Source organism: Solanum verrucosum, unplaced genomic scaffold, assembly GCF_900185275.1.
Source record: "Solanum verrucosum unplaced genomic scaffold, falcon-dt-bn FXZP01000228.1, whole genome shotgun sequence".
Classification (NCBI taxonomy): Eukaryota; Viridiplantae; Streptophyta; class Magnoliopsida; order Solanales; family Solanaceae; genus Solanum; species Solanum verrucosum.
Window position 1 is genome coordinate 1,692,132 of NW_026020210.1, and position 15,386 is coordinate 1,707,517.

General features: G+C 34.1%; 2 protein-coding genes across 2 annotated transcripts; one reads left to right on the forward strand and one right to left on the reverse strand.

The window, feature by feature from the left end:
• The first annotated feature begins 278 nt into the window (after positions 1–278).
• On the forward strand, positions 279–6,238 carry LOC125830435 (uncharacterized). Its single transcript, XM_049509631.1, has 8 exons — positions 279–568; positions 650–715; positions 816–858; positions 1,645–1,699; positions 3,700–3,748; positions 3,964–4,031; positions 4,130–4,238; positions 6,091–6,238. The coding sequence occupies exons 1-8, from the start codon at positions 398–400 to the stop codon at positions 6,205–6,207; spliced, it is 678 nt and encodes a 225-aa protein (XP_049365588.1). The 5' UTR covers positions 279–397; the 3' UTR covers positions 6,208–6,238.
• A 717-nt stretch (positions 6,239–6,955) lies between these two features.
• Positions 6,956–7,270, reverse strand: LOC125830347 (uncharacterized). Its single transcript, XM_049509535.1, has one exon. It carries the CDS (start codon positions 7,268–7,270, stop codon positions 6,956–6,958), a length of 315 nt encoding a protein of 104 aa, XP_049365492.1.
• Between the last annotated feature and the right edge of the window lie 8,116 nt (positions 7,271–15,386).

Here is a 15,386-nt window from a genome sequence, read left to right on the forward strand (position 1 = left end):
TAAAAAGTTAAGTTATTTTTAATTATAGAGATGACATTTTTTTGAAATGAATTTAAAAAAAATGGGTTAAAATTAATTGATGAGATACAATTAACTAAAATAAAGTCCTAAACATAATTAAAATGATTAGTTACTAAATATATATAGTTAAGGGACCAAATCGATAAATATATAATTAAGGAATTAAATCAATAAGTTTTTGAATTTTTAAAATACTAAATTTGGTAAGTGTATAAGTAAAGAATCATTTTAGACCTATTCATATTGATAAACTATTTATGGCATTTTCTCTATTTACTTTATCATCCAAAATCAATATGTGTGTCCATTGAGTTAACATAATCCCGCACAAAGCTTGGCGATTTACATCATAATTAAAGAAGAAGAAACTGCAGTCATGGATACTTTAATCAGTGAAAATGGCGTATTTTTGCCCATTCCACCATTCCAAGCTGTTCGTCTTCATTTCATTCTTGGAACTATACTGGTTTTAACTTCCATGGTTGCTCACACTTTATTTCCTATCAATCTCATCACGCATCCAACACAAACGCTTTTCATCATCTGGGTATCTATCAAATTAACATATATGGTACAAAGAGAGTAATCTGTGTAGTTGATTTTGAATTTAGGCTTCATTTTTTTTCAGGGAATTGTGGGTCCTGTGCTGATGATTCTTTTCGGTCATCTTCGACAAGATATGGAGCAATGCTCTGTAATTCTAATCCTTTTTTTTTTGTGTGTTTGATTACATTGAATTTTAATATTTTGAATATCGTAAATCTCTCAATTTTGAAATTGTTTGTGTTTCGTAGTATTTCCGAGCTGCAGGACGAGGGTATGTGGGTCTTGTTGCAGGTTAGTCATTCTTGGAAACAAAATTCTACATTTTCTCTCTATATGTGGTGATTTGATGAAACACTTGCCGGAATGATGTTCAATTGAATTTTTTGTGAGTAATAAATTGTTGAAACAGACTCTCTATCTTCTCGAGATAAGGGGTATGGTTTGTGTACACTCTCTACACTCCCCAGACTCTGCTTTATTTGGGTTTGTTGTTGGTGTTGTTGTTGAGTAATAATTGTTGAATCCCTTAAACAACATAAGAGAGCGTTTTTCTGAATCACATTGATGAAAAACCTTCTTCCACGTTGTCAGATGAAGTTAAGGATTTGCATTGGGAAAATAAACTTTCTTTTTAAAAAATAAGCATTTGCATTTTGATTTTGAAATGATTTACAGTGAAATATCTGTGGAAGTTTCTGAATGAATTCTCTGTATTAAAGAACAAATATAGCTTAATGGATAATGAGAATTCATGTAGCCAACGCAGGGATTGAGACTCTATGTTAATTGATTGTGGTACTGTATAAGTTTATTACTTGGTTTAGAAGCATGTCTTTTGTCTCTGAATGCATCTGTTGCCTGAAGTCCTTGGGAACAGTATAATCCCCTCGAAGTAATGATTCATCCATTAACTGTGTATTCATGTGTTTTACCTTTATTGGGGGTTTTCCTCTTTAGTATATCTCAAAATATATCATGACAAGTGAAGTAGGTTTCATTAGCTGGGACTATATTAACAATATTCTATCCCCAATATTGTCGATATTGCGAATGACTTGTCTTATTTTATGTTTGTAGGGGCCATTGTTAATGCACTGGGAGCTATTATCTTGGGAGCACCTGTTGGTTTCGAGTATGTAATCATATGCATTTGTTTCTCTCTGTTATAAGTATTTCAAATAAGTGAACTATGCTTGAGCTTGGGCGAAAAGGGGTTTGATCTACATACACCATAGATCTCTAAGTGTTCTCTGAGTTTCCAAAATGACCTCCATTTACCATTCAGATACGTTCTCTGTTGAATAAATCTTATATATTTCTAATACCGAGATGTTGTTTGTGTTTTTGTCTCTTATAACCTAGGAGTTATCTTGTGCTTTTGTTTGTCATGCCCCACATTGGTTGAGGAAATGCTTTGTGGTCTCCTTGTTTGGTCTTGAACAATCCTTCTCTCATGAGCTACCTTTTGAGGTTGAGCTAGGCCAAAATTACAATTTTTTACATGGTATCAGTGTGAGATCCATTAATCCATGTTGTAACTTTTTTCAATGTTGTGCCCTTGTGTTGTGTTATCCACGCTCCAGTTGTTGGTTGTTTGGTCCTGGTTGTAAGGGGAGTGTCAACTCCTACATTGGTTGGGGAATGGATTGTGGTGTTTTTGTATGGTTGTGAGCAATCCTAATTTTCCCCTCATGAGTTGGCTTTTGAGGTGGAGTGAAGGCCAATGTTCATTTCTTCACAATGTCTAATCTCATTGACTACGTGAAGAATTTACAACATATCTGATACACCCTCTGCTCATGTAAAACATGTAATAAATCAAGTATATAAAGTAAATATAGTCGAAAAGTCATGCTCAAAAGAATAGAAAAAAATTGTTGCAGCGACAAAATAATGGAATAACTAAAGCTAAGGAACTAACAAGTAATACTATAATTGAAGAATAAGATTGAATGGGGAGTAATAATTACAATACTGAAAAGGGAAACTAGACAACATAATCTACCAACCTTTTTCCCTATTTCTCGACCTCTACATCTTCTTATCTAAGGTCATGTCCTTGTTGAGCTGCATGTGAGTCATGCTCTGTCTAATCATCTCTCTCCAAGAATTTTTTGACCTACCTCTACCTGCCACTATAGTCAACCTCATGCACCTCTTCATATGTCTGAACCATCTCAGTTTTGCCTACCGTATCTTGTCTACCGGTCACTCTCACCTTGTCTCGAGTAACTTCATTCCGGATCATAGCTTTGTAGTATGCCCACACATCCATCTCAATATCCTCATTTCCACTACTCCTATCTTTTGAACATGTGAGTTCTTCACCAGCCAACGCTTCACCCCGTATAATATAGCTGGTCTGACCACCACTTTATAAAACTTACTTTTAAGGTTTGGTGGCACATTCTTATTACACAAGACACCAGATGCGAGCTTCCATTTCATCAACCCCGCTCCAATACGACATGTAACATCATCATTAATCTCCCCATCTCTTTGAATTTTTTACCCTAGGTACTTGATACTTTCTTACTTCCACATTTGCCACGTGAGTTACATCACTAAACTTGCACTCAAGTATTTTGTCTTATCCCTGCTCAATTTGAACCCTCCCTTTAGACCGCAAGGTCCGTCTCCAAACCTCTAATCTATGGTTAACTCTGTCATGTGTCTCATCAATCAAAATCATGTCATCAGCAAAGCATACACTATGGCATATCTCCCTGAATATGCCGCGTTAGTACATCCATCACCAACACTAATTGAAACGGACTAAGTTGATCCCTGGTGCAGCCTCATCACGACTCGGAAGTTATCTGAGTCACCTCCCACTGTCCTCGCTTAGAGCTTGGCTCCATTATACATGTCCTTAATTGCTCAAATGTAATCTATGGGTACATCTTTAGCCTCCAAACGTCTCCAAAGAACACCCATGGAGATTTGTCGTACGTTTTTCCAGGTCATGAACACCATATGTGAATCCTTCTCCCTCTCCCTATACTACTCCATCAATATTCTTAATGGCTGTTAATTTGCTTTGATTTTATTTATCAGAAAGAAATTACTTTGATGTTGCTGAGCAAACTTAATGGTCCTTAATCCAATTTGTCCTTGGTTATCTCCCTGTAGGTATTTTACCAAGACCCTGAATTGGTCTCTTCTGATGTCATCATTCACTGTGAGTATCCAAACTGTGGACTTCTATTTCCTGCGAAAAAGTTATCTCCTTAAAATATATCAAATAAGTCTCCAGTTTTGTTGTGGTTTTATTTTATGTTTTCTTAAAATACTTCGAAGAAGAAAAGAAATTTTCAGGGTTTGATATAAAATTGTTTTTGTATTTGCGGCTTTGATAGTTGTCCTTTTCATGTTTTCTATTATGTTGCTTGGCAGTTTGTCCCGGCAGCTTGCGCTTTTGGTTCAGCTTGGACTCATTGGCACAGAGTATTTGCTTCAACAAAGTAACTTCTGTCTCCCTGATTAATGGGCATTTGATATCTTGATCTAAGAACTCTCCGTGTCCGTGATATATTTTATGCATGTTTTATTATTCTTGCAGGGCATTTAGTTTTATAGACTATATGATCCGCATACCAGCCTATGGAGCTGTTATTGGAGCATGGTTTGGTGCTTGGCCTATGCCACTTGATTGGGAAAGGCCATGGCAGGTATGCTGCTGTAAACTTGGATAGTTGGGACATCTAATGATCAGTCCATAAGTCAGTCCAGTTGCAGTAACGGTTATGGTCCATTTTCATCCTGAATCTTTTGAGGTTCAGATTCAATAATGTGATTCAGTAAATCTATTTCTGCCCAAAGTTTGATAAGTCTGCTAACAAATTGTTTCGTGATAGAAAAACATAAAAGTTACAAGGCAAACCGAATCCATCAGCTTCTATATTCCTATTTGTCTGAGCTTTTGAACAAGGAAGTTGTAAACTCAGATCAGTTAAACTTTCACTTTAGCATACTTCAGTTTGGTAGATCAAACATGAAATCTCAATAGTACTTCGTTCTTTTTTTCCGAACAGCCCACGTCCCCAAGAATTGTACATTTTGTATAATTTGTTTTTGCATTCACTCTTTTTCCGTTTCCTTGTATAGGATTGCGCCTTCTTGGCGCCAACATGTCCTTTTCTTGTCTAAAAAAGAAAGGCACATATTGGAAAGCTTCTCTGCTTTCCTACTCTAAAATAAACCATAGAGAGAGAGAGAGAGAGAGAGTGAAGAAGTTTACATTCTTTGGTTTCTTTCTTTGGGAGGAAATCAGATATGCATTGTGTTCCAATTATGCTCCCCTTTGGTGAATGCAATCTTAGGTGTAAGTCCACTTTTTGGACAAGGTCTTGAGTGTCTTTGAATTATGGTTAGAAAATAGCTCCTGCCTTATTCTGATCTAACCAAAATTCATTTTGTTCCATCTTTGTGCTTTGATCTATTAGGTGTCTGTCGTTGCTGCAAATATAATTAAGTAAAACTGTGTCTCTTCCATTAGACCTTTAGATGAGATGGTCATGCAATTCAATTTAGTATTAAAGCAGGCAGAAGCTCTAGGTCCGCATCTCACCACCATCCATTATTATAAAGTATTTTACGTGATTGGACCATGTAAAAGACAATCAAGCCCGCACTTGAGGAGGTGTGTATAATTAAATAAATAGAAGTGTTTCTCTCCTATTAGATGAGTTAATCACACATGTCAATAGTAAGTGAGCAGAAATATTAAAAAGATGATGCTTTCTTTTTCATTACCAAAAAAATAAAAGCATCAATTTGTGGGAGATTGGAATTAGATGTCTATATCTATCTAATCTTAATGTATGCTTTGCTATAAACTGAGTTGTAGCTGCATCCAAGCTCCTTGACATTGCCAAGACATTCTTTTTGACTTGTTCTCTCTCTATAAAAATTACATAATTTCGACAACTGACTAAGTTATTGTGAAGGACCATAAACAAGAACAGTAAAAGTGGAAAATTTAAGACAAAGAAACTGTGTATGAAATTGCATCTTGCTTTTGTTCATCTGTTGGTAACTTATCAGGATATACCAAAGGTGTGAATTACTCAAGCGCATTGTGATAGTTTAATCAAAAATAAAGTGGTCCCTTCTTATTGCTGTTTGGAAATTTTCTCAACTTTTCGTTTCCATTATCTTGTGTATTTTTGTGAACTTTGTAATGATTCATCTGCTCTCGACTGATAATTTCACCAGTCTATTGCAAACTCTGTTACAGGGATTTTCACTTCTTGAGTTTGAGAACTGATTGAATGAGTGTTCTTAACTTAAGTATCCTCTTTAGAGCAAGTAGCCAACCTTTTACCTTATTACTAAACAGTGTAGCCAATGTTCGATGAAATTTAGACTACCCCCTTCCACCTTTGCTGGCAAAACTTTTGTTACGTGTTGTGGTCTGTGTACTTTTGATTTGCTATTCTGCAGAACTATCCGGGCTGTAAATTGGATATGTTGGGTTTCTCTGTTTGTTTGTTCTGATGTATGCAAAATCTGTGATTGTAGGAATGGCCTATATGTGTGAGTTATGGAGCTATGGCTGGCTACTTGATGGGGCTGGTCGCATCCTCTGTTTGCATTATCTTCCATAATCGTCGCCAGCAGCATTTAAAAGGAGAGTAGTGTAGGAATGCTTCTTTTAGTACTTGTTTACTCAGCTTCATAACAATATAATGTCCAATTTTGTTCTTTATATGATTCAGTTGTCCTCTTTTCTTCGACTCTCTGCGTGGTTTAGTTATTGTTTTTTTGTTTTGGTGAATGGTGAAAGAAAAAGGTAAGGGAAAAGAAAAGAGGATTTCAGAAAGAAAATGCTATAGCCTAACTGTGAGGAAATGCCGAGGAGAATAACACTAGTGTAAACTCACGACCATTACAGGTGATTCCAGATTTTAAGTCGATGAGTATGATCTAAAAATCTATAGTTAAGAGTCGAAGGACTTTATCTATCCCAGTTTGCTCCTTAATGGTATTTCAACAACTTCAGAACGTATATTATTTGCAAATACTGTAATAGTGTTTGCATATGCATGTACAGAAAAGGATACCTATCCAAAATATCTTTACATTTGCACATTATAATGCTACATTTCCAGTTGATTCATCACCACATCATCATTTAAATCTGTATGTCACAAGAAAATGCCACTCAAACATTCACATCGATTCCTTAGCAACAGAGAATATTCACCGATGTCAAATAGTTTCCTGGACCAAAATTTGTGCAATTTGATATATATAAACAAACTATTGTGCACAGGTCTGAAATAACATGTGAGGAATAGTTACACTGAGTTACATGAATATGCCCCTCATAAGGAAAGGAGCAATCATTCAGCAAAACGCTTTCAGCTAGAAAATTATCAATGTGCTAGAAGAACTTGAGTTTTCCTTTACCCATCGATGTTTTTCCATGCTCTACATAGCATGCTGCTTTTTGAGTCCCTTTCAAGCCAGAACATGATTCAACAGCCCCTAGAGTGACTGCAAAGTAGAGATAGATAGTGCAGAGACATGCTAGGAGTGAAAGCGCAGTTAACAGGAAGCGGTGGCGCTGAAGTAGAGTCGAACAGCTCCCAAATTCATCACCTCGTGATTGTTGTCTTTTAAATGATGATGAAGTTGAAAATGCAGTCTGTGGCTGTGACCTCCTATGAGGTGAAGATATATTAACTTCAAGAACCATAGCTTATTCACTGAATCTTTTGCAACTCGACACAATTTCTGCACCTACATAAATTCAACATAATAAGCATTAAGAGTGCTACAAAAGAGGTTAGCCAGCAGCAATTAACAGATCACACACTTTTCTTTAAACACATAATGTGTTGCGAAGACAGTTTTATACTACAACAGGCAACACTCTGAGGCTCTTTAGAAAAGATAGTGAGATAGTGCTGATGCATTTTGGCTATGCATGTGGAATGTTTCAGCAAATGGAATTTTTTTTACAAGTCAAAAAGTTTCATTAATAAACACTAAGTAGGTGTCAAAAAATAAGTACAATAAGTGTGTGTGACTCTGCTTGAGTCATACATAGGCTTCCGCCCAAGTTTTAACCATCAAATACAGCATGGTGTCACTTCTCTTCAGTCCTACATTGTCTCCACAGTCCACACCAAGTTCAAATCCCAGCAAAGGCAAAAAATACTACTCCCTCTGTCTCAATTTATGTGGAATGGTGACACCCTTTCCTTTTTAGTCCATTCCAAAAAGAATGTCACTTTTCCTTATTTAACAAATGGCAACATCCTCATTTTTTGAGAATTGGTAAACATTGTATTCTTCAGCATTAAGGATATGCTGGGGACCTTTAAAAAAATTCAGAAAAGAACAAAAAGCATAATAGTTACAAGGATCCTAAGAGTTCTAAAAGTTGATCTGAATCCTCTAATCCTATCTCTTTACACCAAAAATATAGAGATACAATGCAATTCCATTTAACCTTGTGAATGGAATTGGATATATCTTCAAAATTCCTACTATTCCTCTCCTTCCACACTATCCACCAAATGCAATGTGGAATCAAATTCCACCAGGTCTTCTGTCTCTTGCTACCTCCTCTCCTGATCCAACAACTAAGTAAATCAGCTGTATGTTCGGGCATAGTCCATTTCACTTCTAAATAGTTGAGAAACATGGACCATATTTCTGCTGTGAAAGTACAATGTAAGAATAGGTGACTGTTAGTTTCCCCCGTCTTTCCACATAAAGAGCACCACGGAAGTATGATCTTTCTTTTCTTCCTCAAGATTTCATGTGTCAAGCATGCCTTTCTAATGATCAGCCAAGTAAAGCATTTAACTTTTGTTGGTGAAGAAAAGTCTACTAAAAAGTAAAAATTAGCACCAAAGTGACTCTAATAAGGGCAATTTGGTAAACAAAACAAAGTCTGGAGTAGGTGATTTCTTCATATCTATTTATGTTTTAGAGGATAGAGTTATTTTGGTAGTTGTGTTGGTGGGGGATAACAGACATCCTGTAAAGTTAGTTGAAGTTAAAGCAAGCTGGCCTAGACACCACAGTTACGGAAAAATAAATAATACATGGTATTTTTTCTTTACCCCAAAAATACAAGTGAAAAACAAGTTCTTTTAATTCTTTGTACAGCAATTTCACTATCATGAAACAATCTCCTATTCTGCTCGTTCCATATACTCCAAAAGAGATGGGGTGGTTTCGCCTTCCTTTCATTGCCGATCCTCTCCAATCTCCAACTTGCAATTGATTCCTTCTATTGTAGTTTGGACGAGACTAGTGTATTGTCAACAAATAATAGATGAGATATAGACATATTACCCCTCCTATTATCATCTACCTCGAATCCTTCAGTTTCAGTGCTACATCTGTACGTCAACACCATGTGGGTGTGGGAACTGATATGGTCATCCAATTTTTGGTACTTTGACAAAAATTGAGGGAGAAATTTGAGAAAAATACAATGATTTCTATAATTTTTTTTTTTTTTTTTTTGATTTGCACCGGGTGTCCGAGTCTCTTTGAGCCCCGACTAAAATAAAGCGTGAGGTGAAATTGAAGAAAATGGAATGTCTTTTATATAGAAATTTCTATGTCATTCCTTTTCCTTATATCTCCTTCTGGAATCCACCTCTTGATCAATATTTTCTCCAAGAAATACCTTGTTAATTTTCCACATAGGATGTGTTTGGTATGAAGGAAAATATTTTCCATGGAAAATGTTGTGTTGAAAAGTAAGTGAGGAGGAAACAATGAATTTGGAATGTCAACTTGTGTTCCCTTCTTCCATTAGGAAAGTCAGATTTCTCATTTTTAAGGAACTTGCTTTCTTACAGAAAATATTTTAGCAAAGTAACCAACCAAACATGAGACATATAACTCTAATTTTAGATATTTGAGGTTTATTAACCGAATCCTTGCACCCGTATCCTTAACTAAATCCATACCTCCGAAAAATTTGGATCAGGAAGGATTCAACCTCTAGACCCACACACATATCGAACACCCACACTTGAATCCTATCAACTTAGTCTATAAGCCTACTGAAAAATTTAGATCATAAAGGATTCGACCTCTAGATCCACACCCATATCTAACGCCCACACCCGAATCCTATCAACTTAGTTTATAAGCCTACTGAAAGCATCTATTAAAAAAAATAAATAGTAATGGTTAGGGGTTCTCCTGGTCTAATTCCCTCGAACTTCCGAAAGAATCCTCATGGAGTACCATTCACTAGGATGGATACCTTAAATCAATCATATAATTTGCCGTAAGTGATGCATCATGAATTGTCTTCCTCCAACAAAGGCATTCTAAGATTTGAGATAAGATTATCAGTTACCAATTTCATCCTACCAGCTAAAACCTTGTATATTATTTTATACACTCCCTACAAGACTAATGGGCTTGAATTCTTTTATTCACCTTCATTCTTCTTGGGATGAGCACGATGAAAGAAGAGGTGAAACTCTTCTCAAAAGTCCATGCGTGATAGAAGTGGTTAGTGGTCTAAATATTACATGCCATGTCACTAACAATTACCTAGTAATGAAGAGCATCATAGTGATGTGATCTGCATTTCTACCTCCTCTTCACTTTTCTCCAAAGTATCTATTTCCATCAAGGTGATACTCCTAAATGAGATTCCGTCCAATGTCAGTCTCCAAATTCCCCCTTTCCATGTATAAATGCTTGTAAAATTGTACTATTCCATCCTTAATTTCCTCAGCCCCAACATATTCTCAATTCTCATTCATCTATCTGTACTTTCTCAATAAAGTTATATCTCCTACAATCATTGACCATCCTGTATTATTGTGAACGCAACTATGTTATTCACCTTGTCCAAAAGTTGATTGAATCAAATCTCTAGAATTAACAGACCAAGACCTGTTTCTGGTCCATAATTGCAATTAAGCGTGATATACTTATTCTTCAAAAAAAAAAAAACTGAATACTTTAAATCCCTTCCCAACTGAGCAGGTATAATTCACAAAGTTGTAACTCACTGTCCGTGTGCCTCAATCCCAGTTAGAAATCGCTTCCTCAACAACTATCTTTAGAAAATGCCATCTCTTTCTTCAACTCTTTAAAACTAACTAGAAGGCTTCTCTTAAAGCAGAAAACATAGGAGTTATAGTAGTTTCAGCAATTCGATTCGAATAAGTGTCTCACTTCCTTTCCTTACAACGATATGCCCTAGTTAGAGTTTGTAGTAATGCAAACGTTTTCAAGCTCACTATTCACTGCACCTCAATCCAGAGTAAAAATTAAACTCCACTATTCCAAATGGACGTAAACTTATATATGGATCTCAATTTTATGATAATCCTTCTTATTCAATCGAATAAGCTAAAAAAAACCCAGATTTGTCCAACGAAAGTAACTAGACAATCACTCAAATTAATCATCTAACAGGAAACAAAATAAACCAATGAATTGGACAAATCAATGGGAATACAACAGATCTGCAAAACCGTAGGCATATATCTTAAACAAAAGCATGCAACTAGGCGAGAGAATTGAAATGTGAAAGGGATAAAGAGCTTACGATGAAAGGAAAGAGCAAAAGGATGTCCTTCAACCGATGGATGGCGGAGTTAATGGCGTCGAAGATATGTCCTTTTCCGAGCAAAAAGAAAAGGCTTCAATGTGTTTTCAGGGGTAATGTGAGAATGGAGAGCTGCCCCTTCTCCTTGTGTATCGACTCGATGGTGAGGAGAGATCCCCGCAACGACACCACAGTCGTGTTAGTTTAATGCTCAACTACTCTAACCTATGCTTATTAATTACGAAAGTTTATATAACAAGGTAAAGATTTGATATGTATACTTGATACAATTATTTTAGATCAATGAAATTAATATAATAATCTTTGATATAATTGTACTCATTGAGATAAATCAATTATATTTGTGATAAATTACTTATTAGATATACAAAATTAATTTTGTTTCTCTCCTGCCAAGGCTGTCTCGGTTATAAGACCACTAAAGCATTTTTTTGGGCCCCAATTTTTTTAGAGCCCCCAATATTTATATGGAATAATGATTAGTTAATTGTAGCATTCTTTCTTACATTGTTACCTCTATATATGAAAGAGAAAAAACATAAAGTGACACATAAAGTTGTCTTGAATTTCCAAAAATACATTTAACTATACTGACGTTCTATTACCCCTAAACAATTTCGAACTGATATTATCGTATCATTTTTCAATGAGTCCCTGATTTTAAAAGCAAGTGTTATCACACACCAATCAGTACGTGGCACATATTAATTTATTGATTTCATCTTAAATTCTACTTCATTTCAAACTACACCTCCCACCCCCACCCCCACGTCAAGTTGAGCCCGTCCTCCATTTTCTTTCTTTTCTTTTTCTCCTTCAGCCAAATTCCTTTTTTCCAATGTTTTTTTTTATAAGTTATTGATAAAAAATTAATTATTTTTCTAAGAAAAATCAAAATTTTGAAGGTATCATCAGTTAATTTATCTCATTTTCATATAACTTCAAAATTAGAAATGATAATTTTGAAATCAATGAATTTCCCGAAAATTGAAAGAGCTCGATTGAAATTGGGATTAAAAAAAACTCAATGATACCTACTAATCATCTTGAAATCTAATGGGTTTATCAAATTGTTCGAAATGTAAAAAAAATTAGATATAGTTTTAAAATTGAAGAGAGTTAAACTAATAGTAGTAAAAATGGAAGATAGAGTTGTGGTAAAAATGGTGACATTGAAAGTGAGAAGCTTCAATGGAAATGACAATGAATTTTTTAAGAAGAAACAAGAAAGAAAAAAAAATAAGGATTAAAAGTTAAAAATAATAAGAAAAACAAAAAAAATATATTTTATAACAAAATACTTGTAAAAATAGAATTATATTCATTATTTTAGGTTGCTCACGCTTTTTAAGAAAGTGCATACACTCTCTATGCCAAGTGGACAAAAGTAATGTAATAATATCAGCTCAAGATTCTTTAGGGGTAATAGGATGTCCGCATAGTTAAGGTGTCTTTTTAAAAATCCGGGACAACTTCAGGTGTCACTTTATGTTTTTTTCTATATGAATTAGTATGTATGTCTTGACAATTATCATGAACCCGCATTATTATTATAACATTTATCTTTCTTATTATCCCATTATTGAATGATCTAGATTCCACCAAATGGACAAATCTTTTATGTTATGCAAAAACTATTGTTGTGTGTTTATAAAAAGATCAAATTTATTTTTTAGTGTATTCCTTAAATTTCAAAGCACATCAACAGATCAATATTATTTCAATATCATTATATCAACTTTTAAATTATAAGTTTTATTATTTTAACTTTATATTATATTTTAATTGAATTTTTTTATTATTTACATTCTTACTTCATAAGTCTGCATACATCTTACCTTTTCGAGACTTCACTTGTAGGATTACATTGAGTATGTTATAGTTATTCAATTTACATATGACAACAAAAAAAATAAGGTCTCTCGATGAGGTTTAGCTTTAGGTCCTCAAACTTGTTGAGACGACCATCCTCCTCCCAAGTCTCGCTCATCTTTCTCTTTCCTCTCCCAATCTTCGCTCACCTCACTCCTCCTTCTAACATGTAGCTACATATTGTAATTAAGGAAACTATATCTAAGGAGCTTGATTATGTTTCTAGTCTTAGCTATTTTTAAAATTTTCTTTGTTAGTTACCCTCTTTAGGGTTATCAAAATGATCTCAAATCTACGTAATTCGTCCAATCTACCCAAAATTTTATGGTTGGTCTTAAAATAATTTGAATTGGGTCAATCTCAACCCATTTAAACATTAACCTATTTTAAAATGATCTTCAATTGAGCCCAATTTAATCTTCAATTCAACTCATTTTCAAACTCTTTATTTGCAGTGATGCAATCAGTGTTTTAAAAGACTCTGTTGGGACTCGCCCTAGGGCGGGGCTCTAGCAAAATGCCCCGAGACTCAAAGCGGGACTTAGTTCTGTAAGACTTACGCCCTAAGCGCCCGACTATACGCCCAACGCTCGGGGCTCACCTAACAGATCTTACACAAATTACGTGTTAAAATCTTTAGTTAACATTGTTGACCCTCGTAATTCTTGAATAAATGAATGATACTTAATAAGTTTTTAATCTATAGAGATAAGAAGATTGAGAGTAACCCAAATAACAAGTTTAGTATCGCATCTTTAGTATTTGGTAACATTATGAAGGTAATTATTTAGTACGTAACATTTCTTATGAAAATACATAGCGAAATTTTACTTTTTCACTTATCATTGGTCTTCATGATTTTGTCATATGTCTCAAAATTATCAAATTTTATTTAGCTATTTGAAAGTAATTTTATTTTTATTCATGATAGAGTGATGTTTTTATTATAATAGTAGTAAGTTTTATTGATTATTTTCTTTTAGAGGGGTAAATTGTATAGTATAATAATAAAAAATTTTAGAAATAATGATTCTTTTATTATTAGAAAGTTAAGATAATAGATTATTTATACACTAGTATAATCATGTTAGAAGTTTTATTTTCTACGAGTTTCCTTAATCTTGTTTGTAATTATCTCAAACTATTGATGTATTTTTATAATTTTGTGTTATTATATTATTATACTATATTGTAAATTAAAAATTTAAAGATCCATAGGGCTTACGCCCCCATTTCTCGAGGCTTACGTCTCGCATTATACTAAATAAAACGCCTCGCCTCACACCCCAACTTTTAAAACACTAGATGCAATGTATATTTCCATATTGAATGTATTAATTATCGTCTATGTTATAACTTCTAGATTTTATCTATCCATTCTTTCCATTTGTAAATTAAAATTTTGATTTTCTACGATCAAAATAACCGAAAGAAATTAAACTATATATTTTTCCCCCACAGAATACATGTTAAGTGAGTCTTCTTAAATATATGTTTATTTGGTTGGTATAATATTTGATGACTTTCCACTTCAAAATCAAGAACTTTTTTTTTTTTTTAAATTCTTGAGTTGGAGTTCAAATTGTGGTTACAAATAACAATATGTTAAATTCAACCCATTTTAATTTGTTCAATTTCAGCTCAACCGACACACTTGACATCCTTAACTCCCTCCGTTCATTTTTAGTTATTTATTATCGACTTGGCACATTCCTTAAGAAATCAAATAAAACGACAATTTTACTACATCATTCTTTAAATATAATATTTAGTACTCCCTCCGTTACATTTTATGTGAGGTAGTTTGACTCGGCATGAGTTTAAGAAAGAAAAAAAAAGACTTTTAAAACTTGTGATCTAAAATGAATGATAGAAAATTGTGTAGCTGTAAATCATTAAAATTAGCTTGAATCTAAAGCACATGGACAAAAATAAACCTGCCTCTTTTTTGGATGTAGACGAATTTAGAATTTCAATTTTATACAATGATAACTTCAACTCTTTAAGTGTCAATAATTAAATTCTAAATTTGATATTTATATATATTTAATGGATATTCTAATACAAATATACTACTATTTGAATAAAAGCTACTAAATTTGACCAAAACTCATATCCGGACTTGTAGCTTTTGTGCATACCTAGTTGGCCAAACCTTTAGCCTCTTTTTCTCTGTCTCTATAAAGAAGAGAGGAAGTGGGAGAGAGAAATATCCAGCTTTCAGTTCATGCTAAAAGAAGGTCTCTGTTGAATGGTGAGTTAATTTCTTTCTTCACCAAAAATTTATGTTTACTTACCAGCATTTATTGTATGATCATACTTGTTGTAACTTGTATGATGTTCTACTAAATGCTCAAGTGGTTGAATTGTTGCAGAA

Coding starts and splice junctions, on each gene's coding strand:
- LOC125830435 (XM_049509631.1), top strand. CDS start 398: ATGGATACTTTAATCAGTGAAAATGGCGTATTTTTGCCCATTCCACCA. Junction 569..649: donor AAACGCTTTTCATCATCTGG/GTATCTATCAAA, acceptor ATTTTTTTTCAG/GGAATTGTGGGTCCTGTGCT. Junction 4,239..6,090: donor ATTGGGAAAGGCCATGGCAG/GTATGCTGCTGT, acceptor CTGTGATTGTAG/GAATGGCCTATATGTGTGAG.
- LOC125830347 (XM_049509535.1), bottom strand. CDS start 7,270: ATGGTTCTTGAAGTTAATATATCTTCACCTCATAGGAGGTCACAGCCA.